Source organism: Amblyomma americanum, chromosome 2, assembly GCF_052857255.1.
Source record: "Amblyomma americanum isolate KBUSLIRL-KWMA chromosome 2, ASM5285725v1, whole genome shotgun sequence".
Lineage (NCBI taxonomy): Eukaryota > Metazoa > Arthropoda > Arachnida > Ixodida > Ixodidae > Amblyomma > Amblyomma americanum.
Genome location: NC_135498.1, coordinates 169332753 through 169354091, shown reverse-complemented (window position 1 = coordinate 169354091; position 21339 = coordinate 169332753). Strand labels below are relative to the sequence as shown.

The following is a 21339-nucleotide window of genomic DNA, read 5'->3' as shown; positions in this document are numbered from 1 at the left end:
TGTAGCAGCATAAAGGGAAGAGTCGATATAAAGGATAAAAGGATGGGCGACTTATGGAGGAAGCATGTCAGGCAAGAATTTCCATGCAGCAAAGTCACAACCTATCGCACCGGCAGGACCCCATAAAGATATCTATGCAGTGCTTTTATTCCTTCAGAGTTGCCAATCAATGTTTCCAAAGCTGCTGAAAAGCCCTGCCATAAATTTCTGCCAGAATTACATGCGCGTAATTATTTGCACGCAAGCTTAAAACTTTCCACCAGCATCATTTTTTTGCCACTTTGGGGGAGCGCAAGTGAAAAAGGTTCTTGTTTCGCGCTGTACCTGCTACTGAGGTCGCACCATGCATCGTAGATAGATGACGTGTGCATCAGCCGAACGTTAAAAATTTAGTTAATTATCTTGGACTAGTTTGGCAAAAACATAGAAGCGTTTGCTTAGCGAGTGACCTACGTGGATTCACTCCTCAAGGGCACTGTTGGAGGACGCAAGCGCGCAGCCGAGGAAGGCGTCGGCTGTGCTCTTCCTGCTGGCATGCGTGGCCGACCTTTGCTTCTCCTGCTGCTTGGAGTACGCGGTGCTGCGATTCAGCACCCAGGTGAAGGCACTCATGGAAGGAGCACTGTTCACCAAGGTGAGACACTGATAATAATATAAATTGGTTTTTGGGGAAAGGAAATGGGGCAGTATCTGTCTCACATATCGGTGGACACCTGAACCGCGCCGTAAAGGAATGGAGAAAGGAGGGAGTGAAAGAAGATAGGAAGAAAGAGGGGCCGTAGTTGAGGGCTCCGGAATAATTTCGACCACCTGGGAATTTTTACGTGCACTGATATTGCACAGCATACGGGCGCATTAGCGTTTTTCCTCCATAAAAACGCAGCCGCCGCGGTCGGGTTCGAACCCGGGAACTCCGGATCAGTAGCCGAGCACTCTAACCACTGAGCCAGAGCGGCGGGGAGGTGAGACACTGACCTTATAGTTTTTAGTTTTTTTTGCGCATGCCCCTTTCAAGAGCTACCCTGAACGCGCCCTGAGGAGACATGAAAGGCAAAGGCGTGAATTCAGAAATTAAATACTATTTTGCTCATTTTATTCTGCATCTTTGTGATGTGTGGTGCACAGTATAATCGCTGGAACTGACGCAGCCGTGGTGGCACGATGAAGAGGGTCGGCGAGCTGTACTTCAACAGCGCCGCTTTCGCGTTAAAATATGCCATGCTAGTGGTGACTTGAGCCACGACTCTGCTCACGCCTACTTTGCTGGGAAGAAAGCGAGAGAATGGGCGGACGGCAACCTGCCGGTGTACTCCAAAGTGACATATATAGATATTCTCACCAAACGGAAGTGGGAAAAACGCGTATGACAGAGTTGGAGTGCTCATCAAGCGCCGAGGAATGCTCAACAAGCTGAGAACAAACTCTGAAAGCGTAATTCTGGCAGCCGGCTACTCTGTAACAGTTTTATCGGAGAAAGTGAAAGGTGCGCGTCTGCTGCATCTGAAAGAAAAATAAGTTGCCTTCCGCGAGTTAAAAAGGAAGAGTGGATTATACAGTGTGCGCCTTCAATGGCATTCAATCTTACATGCATGGCAGCTGTCCAGGTCATCAAGAGAAGCATCTTCTCAATTGTTCATGGCACGCACAGCCGGGTCTGCGTGGAAGAAACTGAGTGTACAGGAAGGAAGGCATAGTGCGTTATTGAATCAAACGAATGAACGACTGCAGCGCATAAAGATATTATTTTTAATATAGTGGTTCTCCATGACCCTTTCAAATTGTCCGTTACGCAAAAAATTACATGAAATATGTTGCTTACTTATTAGACTTATCCTCTTTTAACTTATTTAACTTATCTTTTAACTTATTTAAGTTATCTGAGCTGCGCATCGAATCCTGACTGCTTCTTGGTAGAGGCGAATTGCGAAAAAGATTGATTTGCTGTGGAATTCCACCACGCATGAAGGAACCCGAGGCGGACAAAACTAATCTCCAGTCTTTCAGTACGATGTCTTTCAAGCTTAATTTGCTGCGTCGGGATAGAAACGGCCCCCTACAATGCCGTACCAAAACTGAAAATTGTACGAGATTCACAAACGTCGTAAACTCCTCACTTAATGTTAATTTCGATCGCGCTAACCAAAATTGTTTCATAAAAGGCTTTCCTTGCGATACTGATTTAGCTCTATTTATCAATGACCGATGCTCAAACCTTGATCTCAACATTCTAGTATACGCCCTATCTTTATTCTTCGAAAAGGCCTTTGAAAAAGCTCCACACAAACGGCTTTTTTTTTAAACCGTCACATTTAATCCCAGTTCCCTTGATCATAAATGGTTTCGAAACTCTTGAACTATCCGGCAGCAGTTCGCTCTCGCTAATAAATGCTCATCTTTCCGATCCTGTGTTATTTCAGAGGTATTCCAGGGCACAGTCCGGGGTCCCCTCCTTTCTCTTAATTATATAAACTATACCTAGCAACTGATATAAGCACTAACATATGATTATCTGCTAATGATTGTGTTGTTAACTGGATCATAATTACTATCAGTGATCACCAGCTATACAATCGGACACAGAATGTACAGTATCTTGGTGCAATGAATGACTAATGTGCCTTAACGTGAAAAAACCTCTCTATACTTTCCTTTCATAGGTGTCACTGTGAACCATCTTCATGTAATGCCAACACAGACATCTCCTCTGTAGTAACATATAGTAGTAACATCTGTAGTAACATATAGTGTAGTAACGTCCACCTACGATCATGCGTTAAATGGAGGCCTGTATGCCTCCTTTTGAAGCATGATCATAGGTGGACGTATACCTAACACACATCTCAAAAGAAGCAAATCGCCTTTCCCGGTATTCTCGGCGAACACTACGTCTAGGACCCCCATCGTTGATATTATTAGCCTATATGTAACATTCACACCACCCAAACTGAGTGTGCATGCGCTATTTGGGATCCTAATCAAAATAATCTTTCTAATATACTAGAAGCAATAAAACACTGTGCCGGTAGGTTAATCTTTACTTATTCTTATCATGAAAGCGCCACCAAACTCAAAGCAATGCTCATCTCACAAATTTAACTGACCAACGCCACATCGCAAGACTATGTGTATGTCTCAAACTGCATTATCATGTTCCGCACGAGCCTATTATCACCGTGCCTACCGCACCTCCAGGCACACTACCCATTGAAAGAGCACCTATCCTCCGCCTGCCCGCACATATTCACATCTGTCGTTATTTCTTGTGCGCACTGCGAAAGAATGGAATGACATGCCGGCCCACGTCGTGCTCCATACTGACCGATCGTTATTCAATTCATCAATTAAAGCAATGTTTTGCTCTTAAGCCCACTCCATCATGTAACACCCCTGCAATGGGGCCTTTGAGGAAGTAATAAATAAATAAAAAAACACCCGTATGGTGTGCTGAGTCTTGCGCAGGGTTCTCGATGTAGGGACCGTGACTACTCAGCCAAATTACGCGACATGTTTTCATAAGTGTGAAACCTTATTAGAGGAAAATATGCGGACAAAGTTTAAAGATATCAAAAAATGTTTCCGGTGTCGTTTTGTTAGTGTGTAGCGCGTTATTCAAACCAAACCAAAAAGTTTTTATTGCTGTCAGAAGTTTTCATTTTTTCTGTTTTCTTGAAGTTAGCGCGACAACATCTCTTTATCGAAAACTCATGCAAACATAAACTTCAGCAGTTTGATAGGTAAGTTTGCAAAGAACACAGCGCCCGCAAAATTACTGCCACGCTGCCACAAGCCATTTTTTGGATACCCTGCAAAGTAAACAGTTAGTTTCATGCGCCGAATTTGACAAAATTTTAAACAAAACTTATAGCTTCCAGACCGAAAAAATAAGAGGAAGAAACAAAAACATCACATATTTACTCGTAGACTTTTTCGGTACCTAACGTTAATATATAATATATTCACAACAAACAGTGGCCAAAACAGCAGAGGACGAAAGCGCGGAACTCCACCTCTTCCTCATGAATAATGCGCGGTGCTTCGAAAAAATTTAGAGTGCCAAACCAATTGCGGATCTCTTCTTTCCTGTCATTAGGCAACAATAAATATAATTTTGAAATCAATATACGACGACCACTAGTCGCCCTTTGTTTGATCTTACGTGGAACCGCCCTGCATGCGGTTAAACGTAATTTTATTCCTGTTGGTAACAGCGCGAACAAGGGAGGACCGAAAAAAATGGCTGTGGTTTAGCTCTGGTGAAACCTGCAGCGACGCGTTAGCTACATCTTGCCGAGTGAAACTCGCTCAGTTGATTTGCAAAGTCAGTCTCTCGCCGCTCCGTTTCGCTGGGCGTTCCTTCTTCACCTTCGTCGTTTTCCCCTGTCACACTATCCACTCCCCATCCCCCCACTCAGTTTCCCCGGTGCGCCGTGCCGCCGGCAGCGGCTCCGCATCACGTGACCAACCGTCACGCGACCAACCAAAGTGGCGGCGCCGCCACGCTGAAGGCTCGAAATGCTAACCTAATGTAGCCATCGCTACAAAACAGGAGTGCTGACTGTCAACTGGCATTTTTATTTCAGAAGGACATGATTATGGACACCATCGCTGCTACAATAGCACAGATTGAAGGCACACAGCACTGATTGGCTAAATGATAGGCACGTGCCTCGCTATGATGAGGTGAACAATTGTGCAAATACTGCACAATGCACAGACGGTACAATGTGCAAAACTGTACAATTGGTGAAAGCACGCGAAAACAAAACCAAGTGTAAACGGCGACAACAAACCAACAAGTGATATATGGCGCACTGATTCAACTGTGGTCTTTCTTCTTAAAGGCTTCCCAGATTTCTGTGGAATTCTGGCTAACTCCCAATAATGCGGTGATGCGGTATATATTGATGTCCTTCTGAAATTAAAAATGAACCGACGCTGAGGCAGCGACCAAATATCGAGCGTTACTACACCTAGCATAGGTCGCCGGTTCGAATCCCTGCCGCGAGCTAGACTGTTGTGATCGCGCTTCCTTCCTGCTGTGGAATTCGGCGAAGAGACGTGACTGCAGGACTGCCAGAGGGAAGGACAACAATAGCATCCCCACGTGTTCGAACAGGAATGCCGGAAGCAGCGACGATAGCGTCCCCATAGCAACGATAGTGTCCAACAGGAATGCCAGCGACGACCATAAGCGTATTCGTTCCGGTCACCAGTGCAGGATCTTTCGACACCTGCGGGGAGACAGCGAGCATTCCTGTGTCATGCAGCTGCCCTCCGGACGCTTGTGCGCGGCCACCTGGAAGCCGCGGGGACGACACGTGACCGGGTCCTCTTTCCTTTCCCTCGACCGAGCTGCGAAGAAGCATCAGGACCGCCCTGCCCTGGGTGGTACCATCAGTGCTATCGTGTGATTTGACATCATTCTTCGAACTGTATTCCCCAGCTAGGGATCTGGGGAATACGAAGAGTATTTACGGAGCTGCCGGTTTGATGCCAGGAGAGCCCCCTTCTTGAGAGGTATGAGAGACTCCCGACTCCTAAGAATCTCTCTTTACTGAAAAGCCCTCCCAATTTCCCGTACATGTACATACTGTAAATAGTCCTTGTATAAAGTTTTCCAAGTTTTCCTCCTCCGATCGTCCTCGTCTCTTCTCCTGCCCAGTCACGCTACCTGAATTCCAACAACTGGATGGCAGCTGTGGGACGTCCACGTGAAGTTACCGGCTCCAACGGACCTCAGCAGCTACGGGACTGACAGGCGTCAGCTGTACCTTGGCAGGGTGAGTGCCCAATGTTTTCCGTTCATTTCGCCAGACCATACTAGCACAGGCAGATGCTAGGTACAGATTCCTGTTGTCTGGGAAATTGATTTAGGGAAACTGCATAGGGCGGCTGCGTTTTTATGGAGGAAAAACGCTAAGGCGCCCGTGTGCTGTGTGATGTCAGTGCACGTTAAAGAACCCCAGGTGGTCGAAATTATTCCGTAGCCCTCCACTACGGCACCTCCTTCTTCCTTTCTTCTTTCACTCCCTCCCTTATCATTTCCCTAACGGCGCGGTTCAGGTGTCCAACGGTATATGAGACAGATACTGCGCCATTTCCTTTCCCCAAAAAACCAATTATTATTATTATTAACTGCTTTGTCCACTTCAAGCTAGGGCTTTTGTTTTAGTGGGCTTGCTAACGCATGGTGGAACTCACGATGGAGAAGTTAAACGTGCAGGACCTGCTCGAAATTTGCCAGGAGCTGGGGATTTCGCTACGTTCGGCGAAAAGAAAAAAAGAAATTCTCGAGGTTATGCGGCAGGAGGAGGTGACTACTGAGGAGGTCGACGAGGTTTTGGAAACGATTGTTGGACGCAAGAAAGAAAAAGAAGAGCTTCGTTTGGCTGAAGAAAGACGGGAATTGTGCGAGCAGAAAGAAAAAGAAAAGCTTCGGTTGGCTGAAGAGAGACGGGAATTGTGCGAGCAGAAAGAAAAAGAAGAGCTTCAGCTGGCTGAAGAGAGACGGGAATTGTGCGAGCAGAAAGAAAAAGAAGAGCCTCAGTTGGCTGAAGATAGACGGGAATTGTGCGAGCAGAAAGAAAAAGAAGAGCTTCAGCTGGCTGAAGAGAGACGGGAATTGTGCGAGCAGAAAGAAAAAGAAGAGCCTCAGTTGGCTGAAGATAGACGGGAATTGTGCGAGCAGAAAGAAAAAGAAGAGCTTCGGTTGGCTGAAGAAAGACGGGAATTGTGCGAGCAGAAAGAAAAAGAAGAGCTTCGGTTGGCTGAAGAAAGATAAGAATTGTGCGAGCAGAAAGAAAAAGTAAACCTTCAGTTGGCTGAAGAGAGACGGGAATTGTGCGAGCAGAAAGAAAAAGAAGAGCTTCGGTTGGCTGAAGAAAGACGGGAATTGTGCGAGCAGAAAGAAAAAGAAGAGCTTCGGTTGGCTGAAGAAAGACGGGAATTGTGCGAGGAGAAAGAAAAAGAAAAGCTTCGGTTGGCTGAAGAGAGACGGGAATTGTGCGAGCAGAAAGAAAAAGAAGAGCTTCAGCTGGCTGAAGAGAGACGGGAATTGTGCGAGCAGAAAGAAAAAGAAGAGCCTCAGTTGGCTGAAGATAGACGGGAATTGTGCGAGCAGAAAGAAAAAGAAGAGCTTCAGCTGGCTGAAGAGAGACGGGAATTGTGCGAGCAGAAAGAAAAAGAAGAGCCTCAGTTGGCTGAAGATAGACGGGAATTGTGCGAGCAGAAAGAAAAAGAAGAGCTTCGGTTGGCTGAAGAAAGATAAGAATTGTGCGAGCAGAAAGAAAAAGTAAACCTTCAGTTGGCTGAAGAGAGACGGGAATTGTGCGAGCAGAAAGAAAAAGAAGAGCTTCGGTTGGCTGAAGAAAGACGGGAATTGTGCGAGCAGAAAGAAAAAGAAGAGCTTCCGTTGGCTGAAGAAAGACGGGAATTGTGCGAGCAGACAGAAAAAGAAGATCTTCGGTTGGCTGAAGAAAGACGGGAATTGTGCGAGCAGAATTAAAAAGAAGAGATTCGGTTGGCTGAAGAGAGACGGGAATTGTGCGAGCAGAAAGAGAAAGAAGAGCTTCGGTTGGCTGAAGAAAGACGGGAATTGTGCGAGCAGAAAGAAAAAGAAGAGCTTCTGTTGGCTGAAGAAAGATGGGAATTGTGCGAGCAGAAAGAAAAAGAAGAGCTTCAGTTGGCTGAAGAGAGACGGGAATTGTGCGAGCAGAAAGAAAAACAAGAGCTTCGGTTGGCTGAAGAAAGACGGGAATTGCGCGAGCAGAAAGAAAAAGAAGAGCTTCGGTTGGCTGAAGAGAGACGGGAATTGTGCGAGAAGAAAGAAAAAGAAGAGCTTCTGTTGGCTGAAGAAAGATGGGAATTGTGCGAGCAGAAAGAAAAAGAAGAGCTTCAGTTGGCTGAAGAGAGACGGGAATTGTGCGAGCAGAAAGAAAAAGAAGAGCTTCGGTTGGCTGAAGAGAGACGGGAATTGTGCGAGCAGAAAGAAAAAGAAGAGCTTCGGTTGGCTGAAGAGAGACGGGAATTGTGCGAGCAGAAAGAAAAAGAAGAGCTTCGGTTGGCTGAAGAGAGACGGGAATTGTGCGAGCAGAAAGAAAAAGAAGAGCTTCGGTTCCCTCAAGAGAGACGGGAGGTCCGTAAGGCAGAGGAAAAAGCGAGAACATGCTCGAAAAGTGAAGGAGCTCGAAATCGCGTCGAACGGAGGGAATATGGCGCGCCTTAGCCCTGTAGCTTCGGTAGAGGAGGAAGGGAGGCAGAGATTGCAGGATCTTGTCTCACCATACCGCGTGGGAGGCGATATTGCACTCTTTTTGGTAAATTTCGAACGCGCATGCGGGAAGGTGCACATCGACAAGAGCGCTTGGTCTGAGAAGTTACTTCCTCTCCTTCCGTGCGAAGCGGTCGACGTGGTGGCTCGCCTCTCACGGGAAGAGTGTGATGACTACGAGAAGGTAAAGAGCGCACTGCTTAGAAAGTACCGGCTTTCTGCTGAAGCCTTTAGAAAGCGATTCAGGCAGGCAAAGAAAGGCGGAGAGTCGCATACTGACTTCGCGTACCAGCTTAAAGTCAACCTAAACGAGTGGCTTTAGACCGCTGAGGTGCACGGAAGTCACGACAAGGTACTGGAGTGCATCGCACTAGAGCAGTACTATAGCGCGATTCCAGAAGATCTGAGGATATGGCTGCAAGATAGGCTAACAGATATAGACCTAGACAAAGCAGCACAGCTCGCAGACGAGTATTACGTTCGCCGAAACCTCCAAAGCAAGGCAGGGTACGATAACAGGTTAGGAAAGGGAGAAACTTATTTAAAGAGAATCCCCGACCGAAGGGTGCCACCAGCACGCCGAGATCACCAAACAGAGGAAGCGGGATCAAAAGGAGGAGGTAGCGAAGACAAGATGGAATCACCCAAATCTGCCGATTCGCCGAAACAGCAGGCACCTGGAGCTCGCGCGTTTAAAGCGCGAAAGCTCATTGTCTGCTATAATTGCAACAATGAGGGTCACATCTCAGTGAACTGCAAACAGCAAAAGATGGCGTTCGCATGCATGCTAGAGTCGGAGGAAAACCTTGAATTGCTGGAACCATACATGCGGGACGTGGTTATAAATGGCAAGAAATTCAGGGCACTGCGGGATTCAGCGGCTACTATGGATGATGCTCACCCGTCCTGTGTTTCCTCCACGGACTACACCGGCGAATGCGCTTGGATTAAGCAGGTCGCCAAAGAACAGAGTGCATGCTTGCCTATAGCGAAGGTGACCCTAGAGGGGACTTTTGGCAGGCTAGACACAGGAGCGGCAGTTAGCGTAAACTTGCCGACACGCTTGCCCTGCCTGCTTTCGAACAAATCCGAGCAGCTGCTGAATGAGAAAGGTCTTTCTTTCGCCTCGGGCTTGGCTTGCATGGCGCTAACACGTTCTCGAGCGCGAAAGCTCTCAAAGAAACTCCACTGCGCTCCGATAAATGAGCAGGCACCGAACCACTCTCCCGACCAGCCGGGGGATCCTTGCAGAGAAACTGATCCGTCGAAACCGCATGAGCATGACCATGAAGGTGTTCCCGAACAAGAGGTAGCTCATGAAATCCAAGGAATTGCCGATTCCGTAGAGAATGGGGCAAAAGGAACCAACGCGAAGGGTTCGACATTAACACCTGCTTCGACTTGTTGGGAGGAGTTGACTAAGGTTGATAGGAAAGCACTCATTGCAGAGCAGAAAAGTGACCAATCGTTAAGAGCTATAAGCAATAACGTCAGAGCAGCGCAGTCACTGTGTAAAGTGTGCTACGACAAATCTGCACGCAAGCGTACCTTTCAATCTGGCGACCAAGTGATGTTGCTGCGTCCGTCAAAAAGAAACAAGCTTGAGGTGCAATGGGAAGTGCCAGCTAAGGTGGTGTCCAAGCTTTCGGACACCAACTATGAGGTCAAATTTAAGAACAAACACAATCGGATAATCCACAGTAATTTGATGAAGCCTTATGTGCAGCGTCAGGCCATGGTTAACATGGCGCTGAACATGCCAGAGGAAGAGATCTCAGGCATACCTTATGTTATACATGAGGACGAGCAGGCATCGAATAAGCTTCTAAATTCAATCGACAAAGAGCCACGCTTGTCGGAAAATCAACGAGGAGACATGAAAAACGCCGTCCGCGACTTTGAGGCGGTGTTTTCAAACAAGCCAGGAAAAACAACCCTCGTCAAACACGACATTCAGCTGTCCAGCGAACAGCCGATCAGGTAACATACCTAAGAGTACGTTTTCCTTATTTCGGCCAAGCATAAGTAAGAGCGAGTGGTGTAACGTACCTTGACTCCGGGAATTGGGGCGGGCAAAATTGAACGCCACGTCTGCCAAATCGAGTCACCTATTCCCGTACCGCGTGCCCTCTAAGCACCAACCTGATTTCATTTAGCGATTTTTTTTTCCTTTCCAAGTGCGCCTTGGACAGGTACCCTGTCAATACTACTCGTCGGGAGACACCATGTGTTCATTCAGGCAAAACATTTGATCTCTTCAAGTTTTAGTTTGATGTTTTTTTGCTAAGTGCAGTTTTGGCCCTGAGTTTTGGTCTGGCGGTATGAGTGGGTTCTGAGGGCACTTGCTTTTGTCAGGTGTGGTTTGGCGTCTGTGATCCCTTTTGGCTAGCATTGCAGAGAATTTCCCAAAACTGACATCTGACGAGGGGAAGAGATGCCGAGCGTCGGCACTGAAGGTCATCAGAAGACTCCCAAAGAGCATCTGGTTCCTGCCACGCCCAGTCAGCCGAGCTACGTGCGAGCAGTTCATCTTCCGGGCGCAACATCTGGCGGCGGGGGTGCTGTTGTGATCACGCTTCCTTCCTGCTGTGGAATTCGGCGAAGAGACGTGACTGCAGGACTGCCAGAGGGAACGACAACAATAGCGTCCCCACGTGCTCGAACAGGAATGCCGGAAGCAGTGATGATAGCGTCCCCATAGCAACGATAGCGTTCAACAGGAATGCCAGCGACGACCATAAGCGTAATCGTTCCGGTCGCCAGTGCAGCATCTTTCGACACCTGCGGGGAGACAGCCAGCATTCCTGTGTCATGCAGCTGCCCTCCGGACGCACGTGCGCGGCCACCTGGAAGCCGCGGAGACGACAACGTGACCGGGTCCTGTTCCCTTTCCCTCGACCGAGCTGCGAAGAAGCATCAGGACCGCCCTGCCGTGGGTGGTACCATCAGTGCCATCGTGTGATTGGACATCATTCTTCGAACTGCATTCCCCAGCTAGGGATCTGGGGAATACGAAGAGTATTTAAGGAGCTGCTAGTTTGATGCCAGGAGAGCCCCCTTCTGGAGAGAGATCGGAGACTCCCGACTTTTAAAAATCTCTCTTTGCTGAAAAGGCCTCTCAGTTGCCCGTACTTGTGCATACTGTAAATAGTCCTTGTATAAAGTTTTCCAAGTTTTCTTCCTCCGATCGTCCTCGTCTCTTCTCCGACCCAGTCACGCTACCTGAATCCCAACAACTCTAACTAAACTAACGTAAGTTTATGCTGCACGAAACGCGAAATCGTGTGCACCGCCCCGAACACTCTTCGACAAACTGTTCAGCCGCAATGTTCGTATAATGATTTCGTAAACACTTGGAATTGGGGGTACATAGGTCGCCAGTTCAAATCCCTGCCGCGAGCTATGCTCGAAACTAACCAGTAAGCTTATGTTGTAAGACATATGATATGATCAGGAACATTCTGTGGCAAACAGTTGGCTCATGAAATTTACACTAATGCCAGAACTAAGTGGCCCGACTTTGATGCCGCAGTACTTCGAATGTACTGCGCATATCTTGCGTTGCAGACATCGTTAAGATGAAATTAGGATCTAGGAATCCGAGCATTTTTTCCAACCGCCACTCACATCGATGGCTAGTTAATCGCTGAACGCTGCGGATGGGACTAAATTTTATCGTAAGAAGCCATGCACATCTTTCTTCCTGTTAAAGAGTCAGCGCGCAATAAGTCTGATGAGCTGTGTGCCCTGCTTTCATGTTCTGGCTTTATATTTGAGGTTATTATGCTTTGTGAAACATGGTACCGACACGAACACGAATACAGATGACGGGTTACACAAGACACTACTTAAATCGCTCAGTCAAGAACGGTGGAGGAGTACTTTTCATGATAATAATAACAATTAATAATTGGTTGTTTGGGGAAAGGAAATGGCGCAGTATCTGTCTCATATATCGTTGGACATCTGAACCGCGCCGTAAGGGAAGGGATAAAGGAGGGAGTGAAAGAAGAAAGGATAATAGGTTCCGTAGTGGAGGGCTCCGGAATAATTTCGACCACCTGGGGATCTTCAACGTGCACTGACATCGCACAGCACACGGGCGCCATAGCGTTTTTCCTCCATAAAAACGCCGCCGCCGCGGTCGGGTTCGAACACGGGAACTCCGGATCAGTAGTCGAGCGCCCTAACCACTGAGCCACCGCGGCGGGGCGTACTTTTCATGGCCAGAGAAAGTTTTCAGTGTGAAAAAATCGACGACTTTACGGCGGTCACAACAGACTGTGAAATTTTGACTGCCGTTCATAAAAAAAGCATATTTTCTGTTTTATATCGCCCTCCAGGCGGGAACGTGGCAACGGTTTTACATATATGGAAAACTTCTTATCCTCTATAAATGAAAAACAGTTATGAACTCGTCCTGGGCGGTGATATAAATATTAACATGTTGAACGAAACACAGCTACGCACTGATTTCACTCGACTATTAGAAGCTAATGCATATTTTAACACAATTACGGCTACAACTCGCATTAGCAACGACTGTGAAAGTTTGCTTGATGTTTTTATTACAAACATTGAATCTCAAACTATTAACTCCGGAGTAATCAGCGCTCATATTAGTGATCATTTGCCAGTATTTCTTCTCTTGGAATCGTATGTCTCGGCTAAAGAACGGAAGCAGTGTCCCCCATTGACTATTTAAGATATTAATCCGGCTACACTTGAGGAGTTCCGCACAAAGGTATCAAAAATAAATTGGCTTGAGGTGTACAATCAGCCTGACGTAGATGCCGCGTACGAGTCATTTCTGCGTCTTTTCAAAAAGGCTTACTCGGAATCTTTTCATCCTAAAACACTGAAGCTTAGAAAAGCTAGAAAACCTTGGATAACCAATGCACTTCTGAAACTAATCAAACAAAAAGATGCTCATTCAAACGTTTTTTGGACACAAGAGAGACGGGCCATCTATCCGAATTGAAGAAATTTCGAAATAAGTTAACTGCTACTCTCAGACAAGCCAAGAAAGATTACCTTCATAGGTTGTTTAATCCTGAAGCTATAAAGCGAACGGATATCACGTGGAGAAACCTTAGCACAGTGCTTAACATTGGACGTCAGCATTCAGAGGGCGTACGAGAATTGATAATTAACGGGAAACGTTCATCAGGCATGCATTTAGCAAACGCTTTTAATAATTATCTCGTGTCCCTTGTAAATAGTTTCCACGATCCACGCTCCGCAGAGCACCTCAATTCCAGAAATTGTGATAGTGCTTTTTTACATCCAACTACCGCCGAAGAAATTTATCTCACGTTCTCCGCTATGCGAAATAGCAAAAGCTGCGATATTGATGACCTGCAAATACGCCCCGTAAAACACGTTTTATATCTTATATGCCCAGTTCTTGAGTATGCGTATAATTTGTGCTTTGTAAACGGTATATTTCCCAAGCGCATGCAGCTCGCAAAGGTTACAGTGCCCTTCAAAGCCGGTGATAACAACAACCTGTCTAACTACAGACCAATATCCATTTTGCCTGTATTTTCAAAATGCCTAGAAAAACTAATAACACTGAGAATGACCGCTTTCTGCGAAAAACACAATACTATTACTGACTGCCAGTTCGGTTTCCGAAAGGGTCGCTCGACCGAGTTAGCTCTACTAACACAAAAGGAACTAATACTACAAGCATTTGAGCAAAATATAGTGACACTAGGCGTTTTCATCGATTTTTCAAAGGTCTTTGGCACAATTAACCACACCACTCTGCTAACAAAACTTGATATTTACGGTTTCAAGGGCCCATTCATTGGCTTAATCAAAAGCTATCTGCAGTTCAGGTGTGAGAGGATTTCAATAAACAACTGTATTTCCGATAACTTACCCATTCATCCTGATGTACCTCAAGGAAGCATTCCTGGACCTTTGCTATTTAATATTTACGTTAACGACATAATGAATATTGACACCACTGCCCGATTCATCATATACGCTAACACTAGTCTTCTTTACATCTGGTTGTGCCAGGGACCTGTTGGCTCTTGCGAACGCTGCTCTAAGTGAACTTAATTGACAGAGTGTATTGAACTCACTGTCTATAAAAAAAAAACAAGACAAAGGCTGTACTTTTTCAACCTAAAAACAAAAATGTCCACATTGACGGCCATTTGCAAATGGGTTCCTCGATTATCAACTTTGTGCCATCCATTAAATGCATCGGGGTCGTATTTCAAGAAAACTTACTTTGGAATCTTTATACAGACTCAGTTGCCAGCAAAATCGCTCGTATTGTGGGAATACTAACGAAACTTCGATTTTTCTTCCCTTAAGCGTTAAAAAACTGCTTTATAACTCTCTCTTCCTGTCCCTTCTTAATTACTGCCATTTAGTCTGGGGAAACACCACGATGTCTAACATCACAAAACTTCTATTGCAGAAGGAAGCAGTGCGCGCTATCGCCAATTCTTCATATGACGCTCATACGCAGCCTCTTTTCAGCTCCCTTAACTTACAACCGGTCACCTCCATATATCGTAGTATTTTACTCAAGCGTTCCAGTACCGCGAAAAACAGAACGCGAAATTTTTCGAGCATTCATCTCTATTGACAATGAATTCTGACATTTACAATACACGTCACAGAGAAACATGGTACGTTCCTAAAGCACGCACTAACTACGGTCAACAAATGTTACGCCACGCACTGCCATCTTTGTTAAACTCACTAGAAACTCAATAGACACCTATTTCTCCTTTTAATGGGCTCATTGTGGATTCCTTTTTTTTTTGCTCTGGTATACACTGACGCCATGAATGCTTAACGAATTTTCTCTGCTTGTAACTAACTTATTATTTTTAGATGTGAATTTGAAGGCTGTATTATTTGCATCATTATATACTATTCGCTTTCTGTAATATAATTCCTTGCAGCATTCTATTGTTGATTTTTTTACCCGTATGTATTTTTGTTATACAATGCTCACTAATAGTTTTTTTTTCTCGTTTATCCAGTATCGTATGTTTGTGTTCTCTTTATTGTGCACAGTGCCATTTCTGTAGGGGGTACAGATCCCGTCAAGCCGAATTCATTTGACTTTTGGTCTTTACTTCCATCATCTGTACATGTATAGATGCATATAAACTTGAATTGAAAAAGAGGGATACATATATACCGGGTCGACATACTTTGGTTTCCGATTGTGGTGCACGAGCATCACAGTGCCACCGCCGTACTATATCTTCTGTGTGTGACGGGCGGCATTAGTCGCCGTACTGTATCTTTCTTACAAGCGAGGGACGGTTGTCCCTATCCAGATCTATGCGCAATACACTTCTCTTCAATCTGTTATTACTTCGCCTCGGTTACCACGGTAACTACTGGTTTACGATTTGCGATGTAACGTAGAGACCCGAAATGCGAGAAGTAGCGCTTAAGGTTCCGAAATACCTGTTGACAGTCAGCACTCGTGTTTCGTTTTTCTTTTTTTTTTGTCGTCCCGTCTTCGCGCCGTAATCAACATGATCGTGAAACCAACAAGCCCAAATCACCACTCTAATTCTTAATCTTGTTTGTCTAGGTAGCATAATACTTAAAGGGACACCGAGGAGAACCCTATCAAATTTTTTTTTGTTAGCAATATGTGATAGTTCGGCATTTCATGGCTTTGTTGACGCTTGTCCGGGAGCGAAAGATGCATTTATTTCAAAGAAATTTGGATTCGAAGTTGAAAGATTTTTTCCCGCCGCTCCGATTCAAACTCGAGAACTCTTATGAAGACACGGAGAACTCTTATGACGACACAGAACGGAGTGACATGACACGTGACGTAAACGGAGACTCCGTGATTTCTGCGGCTAGCGGTGCGGTCTAGCAGCTGGCGAAATGAAAGCTACCGCCGCCTCACGTTGAAGGCATCTATCGGGGGTCGCCACCGTCGCTTCGTTTACGTGTGCACCGGCGTCTTGCCAGCGTTACGATGGATCCCGTTCCCGAACCAGATGACGTAGTTCGCGCAAAAACTTTGGCCCGCATTTCAGCGACCTCGGCCCCACAGAGCGTGCGATGCTTTTGAGGGAGCACGGTTAGGTTAGGCGCCGGCGGGTGGTTTCCCCCTTCCTCAGAGAGCAGCCGTTGCAAACTAAATATCATAACCCCAATGCGGAGAGTCGCGAGGGATGCGTTGCGCCCATCGGAGGCTGGCCGGGGCTTTGGGGCCAACGGATTGTGATTCCTTGAACGGAGCGGTTGCACGGCGCAGCAGGCAGCGTCTAGGTCTCCCACGGTTGCATGGGCCAAGTTGTTTATTTATTTTTTGCCACGAAAAACAAATGGGTGCTCGAGGGCGGTCGCGTTTAAAGTCGGCGGCTTGAAACCAAAGCCGGCGCACGACGCTTCAACGGTTTCCGCTAGATCCAACGGGTCCACTGGATCTGGCTCTCTCGCCAACTTGCATGTACGTACCTTCAGATATGTACTGTGAATGGATTAAAATAGCCGAGCTCGAAAAGAACAGCTCCGCCGAACTGCCGCAGCTATTGAATATAACGCGCACCTCGCCGCGGAGCCAAATCAGTCTGGCCGGGCCAGCGGCGGCTGGCGCACTCGGCGCGAAATAGATACATGCTCCAATCTCCCCGCCAATGCGGTCAGAGTGCGCCGAAGCCGCCGAACGCGTCGGCGGTCAAGCGCAGTTGGAGTATAGAGGGTCTCGCTTTGACCGACGCGACTTCGCCGTGCAGGGCGCGCGCGCCTGAACGCAACATAAACGCGCCTTAACAGAGCCTGCGCTTAACCGCTAACCAACGTATTCAGCGGCGGCATCCATGGGAGCCACTTAAAACTCCCCGCCCACTCACTAAATAAAAGGAAAGTCCGGTGCCGAGGTGCGGAATCGAACCAAGGCCTTCGGCGTTTGAGGCGGAAACGCTGCCGCTCCGCCACGATGGCTCATGTTACAACCGTCAATAAAGGCACATCTAGTGAATGCACTCTTCTGATGCAGAACTCTCCGCGCTTTCGCTAGGTATATCCTGGCCTAAGAGAGCTAGGCCATCAGCAATTTTTCTGAACTGCCTTGTACCTTGTCTCCCGTCCCTACTAAACGATTTCAGTTAAGTGGTTTGAAGTTGACTGACACAGCCGGGAATGTTTCGCCGGGCAAGCGTGCGAATACACAAGTGCTGCCTTGTACGATCACCGACTATCGTGCCATCATAGCTTTTCATCGACCATGGCGATCATCTGAGAAGCCTTAACTGGCTCCTTCAAAGGCTAACTAGCACTTGAAGCGGCACTTGGAGTTCCTCTGCTGTTCGGCGCTTGTAAATCGAAGAGCGTCAAAAACAAAACCACGGGGCACGCAAAGCTCATAGACGCCAGAACAAATCGAAACTCTCCTGGCCGCGTGGCGCCGCCAAGCGTCCGCTTTCTTTGCTTCTAACGTTCAGGTTCTCTTTTGCCTGCCCTCCTTGTGTGATAAAAGTGCACTATTGGTTTTAAAACAAAACTTACTTCAATACTGATCTGCGCAACCTACCATTCTCGGCCTCAGAGATTCGCGAAGCAAGTAGGATGGAAAATTCCTCCAAGGTGGCGTCTCTTGTCCAATGGCGTCACCACGCTTGTACATGCGAGATTGGCCTGTGGTGGCGATACTCGTATTTTGGTTCTTGTTATTTTCTACCTTACAAGAGCTTTGTTTGCAGTAAGAGCGGCGCTTTTGTGATCAGGAGCTGGTATTCTATCGATACAAGCCAACTTCAATTTCTCCTCTGTGTCCCTTTAAATAAAAGACAGTTTAGTCTGCCGTACGCAGAAATTGCGTGCTTCATAGTGGGCATGCGCCAAACTCTATAACAAATCGAGCCTTACCGTACGCTCGAGTAAGGTGCCCTATCTCCTGAGTTAAGCGTGCGTGGACCTTGATTAGGCTGAAATATCGTTTATAACAATGTGGCGGACTTCGGAAAAAGACCCCTCTCTTCGTAGCGAATTCGTCCATGTTACTGCATCTTTCAGCACGTTTCCTGGTATTAAATGGGGCATCGATCTTTCGTTTTGTCCCATCTAGCCTACAAAAAAACGTATCAGCGATAAATTTGTTGTATTTTTTATTTAGAGGGGTGGTTCTGTCACTCCTAGGTTTGTTTAAAAAATGACCCTCAATTTGTTGATAAAAGTGGTTCCTGCTCCAAAAACCAAACTGCACCAATAGTCGGAATCATCCAATTTAATCCACTTGATAACTCGGCATCTACATTTGCATACTCTGAATTGAAGGCGCAGATTTGACAAACAGCTTTACGTCGAGCAACATGCACGCATTTAGCGCATGCAAGCATGCATACGCTACTCTAAAACTGCCTATTACTGAACAACGTTTAATCTAACTAAACTTCCTCATCCTGAGGAAGCGTTCATCTGACACATGTCTCACCTTTGGCACATCCTGAAGCATATTTGAGAAATCTCCTGTCACAAAGATTGGGGCTCTTCTTCTTTCTTCGCTTCCTGTAAAGCGTGAAGTTGTAAACTGCTTTTCCGGCTTCAGTTCTCGAGGTCAATTTTCAACAGCACACTGTAAACCGTTTTATGCCGGTCCTATTTTTTGGCTGCGTTTGTCAAAACCATAGTCGAAACATCTTCCACTTTTCCGTCGGTGGAAGTCAACGTATGAATACTTTCACCCATGAGCAGTTTATTCAGGCCACACTTTTCTTAAAGTTCTGTTGATATAAATTGTAAAGTGCCTATTAAATGTGTGTGTTTTGTACCGTAAATGGCACGGAGCGTTCGTGCTTCGTAAAAGTACTCGAAAGCTAGCCCAAACTTTAAAAATAATTTTAGAAATTTAACACTCCCGTGCATCACGGCGGCCATCTGATGCCGGTCTCTTGCGCGATTCTTGACGCACTACGTCATGTCGGTCGCATGACGTCAGTCACGAGGGTCTCTCATTGCCTCACAAAAACTGCAACGACGTTCGAAGGCGAAGGAGGCGGAGCGTACGAGCGGAGCGTACGGCTGGCTGAACAGGGCGTCGCGTTGCTACCGTCCAGTATCCGGAGAAAAAGAAAAGTAAGCGTTCCAGCCGTGTGGCGTATGCGTGGGAAGAATGCCGTTCTGGCCCTTAATCTATTTTCTCTGGCTAGCTCAGGTGTATGGATGGAGAGAGAAAAGAAAAAAGGGTAGTTTATACACTAAGATATATATGGCGCTATGAAAACAAAATCAAAACTTTTTGCGGCAGGTTAAGGGCAACTGTATAACTAAAGCGATCTTTCGATTTTCTTATTTTAGTTGGAAATCATTTGAGGGGAACTTTGCTTTCTCAAAAATCGTCCATTATTGTTTGAGGAGGGATCAAAATCTGTTTCAGCGTCGCGACAGGAAGGCAGTAATAAAATATGGCTGCGGCTTAGCTCAGCTAGCCCTGGTTAGGCAAGCTTTCGCCTGCACAGCCACGTGGTTCGTTGTGGGTTGCACACTACGAGAACTCACTTCAAGCGGCTCGCCAGTCTCCGCCACGGCTGCTTCCGAGGATCGCCGCTGCTTCCTTTCGGTATCTTTCGCTCGCCGTTGAGCCAGGCGAAGCTCCCGCTCTTCGTCGGTTTCGGCTGTTCGTATAGCGCGTTTACGCTCCCTGTCTATTGCTAAATCGCTCGCAGGGTTGGCAATGTCCACCGGATGATCAGACTCGGCCCGACGTCTATGAGTACTCCTCTCGAGGATGTCGGCTCCGGCTGATTTGGTTCGTCCAGAGCGAGACACCGGATTGGCAGCGCTCGGCTGCAGCTGCTGAGAGTCACGTGGTACGTCACGTGGTTGCTTCCGCAGCTCTGCTCGTCCTATTTAAGATCATTATTGCAGACATAGCTAAATCGGCGGCGCTCAGCTTGTAAAGATTGCGCTGTAAAATTGATGGTGGGAACGCGTCGTTGCTACGACAGTCAGAATCTTGACAGTAGTCTCTCACCACGGTAAAGAACAACAAATGCTTCTATACATGCATGGTTTCAAAGTGTTCTCCATGCCCACTTAGAGACGTTGGCACTGCAGCTGCCTTTGTACGCTGTCCGACAGTGCTGAGGTAGCGGGTGATGGCATGTCGTGTTCGTCGAAGATCATTGTCCAAATGAGCTGAAGCTTCTCAGAGCGTTGCAATGGGATCTAAGCGACTCCGCCATCAACACAGTAGTTAAACCCCACTCACTGGCTGAGGCCGGATCAGTGGAACTGATGTAAATGACGGTCTCCATCAAGAAAAAGAAACGGTTCTTTACAATCATGGCTCCAAAGTTTTCTGAAAGCCTCCTAGAGGATCGCTCTTTGTGTGACAACGCATTGTCTTCTTCCTGATTCCTTGCCCCGATCGAAGGTGTACTCCGCACGTTATGACCCTGTGGTGCTCATTCAGGTGTTGTTTTGTTAGAAATCTTTAGCCTTTCGGAATGTGTAGGACAGTCCAGTCTTCTCGGTGCGCCGTTCGCAGACGACCCGCATGAGCGCCCGCGCACTTTCTGAGTTCCCGGTTGGCCACTTGGTCTCCCTGGTGGGCGTCGACTGCCACGAGCTGTTCGTGGCCGCCATCGTGTGCTCGCAGACGGCCACCGGCCTTTTCTGTCTGCCCGCCCTGCTCTGGATGCTCTCCGAGAGGACTGGAGCCCCGCCGGTCGCCGGATGCGTCATCTTGCAGCTGCTGCTGATGGCCGCCTTTGTGCCGGCCTCCCTGCTGCAGACGGGACTGTGGGCGAGTAGCGCCATCTTATGCGCCGTTCTCCGCTAGCTCCCATTTAGCGGGTTCCTTTGATCTAGAAAGCAATTCTCGTCGCTTTCATATACTGCGTTTTCGAGACAGGAACAGCACTAAGAAAAGGGGAACGACACGCCTGATAATGACACGCCTGTATAATGAAGAATAGTAAATGTTCTTCGCAAAGGTGTGATCAAGCCTTAAAGGTCGGGGCTGCATCTCGTATATGTGACGTTTGTTGTTTCGAGGCAAGGAGCTCGTGACTGTAACCGTCCGCAGCATGATGCAAGATTCACCACTTTGACTGTTATTTCAG

The 21339-nt window shown here is 47.1% G+C and overlaps 1 protein-coding gene across 1 annotated transcript in view; it reads left to right on the top strand.

Annotated features, from left to right (window-relative positions):
* Positions 1 to 21056, top strand: part of LOC144120225 (uncharacterized) — a 30044-nt gene extending 8988 nt beyond the window's left edge. Inside the window, exons 4-5 of the mRNA XM_077652630.1 lie at positions 472 to 634; positions 20730 to 21056. Coding sequence (XP_077508756.1) covers positions 472 to 634; positions 20730 to 21056 — 490 coding nt within the window. The remainder of the gene's footprint in view (positions 1 to 471; positions 635 to 20729) is intronic.
* Positions 21057 to 21339: the final 283 nt, after the last annotated feature.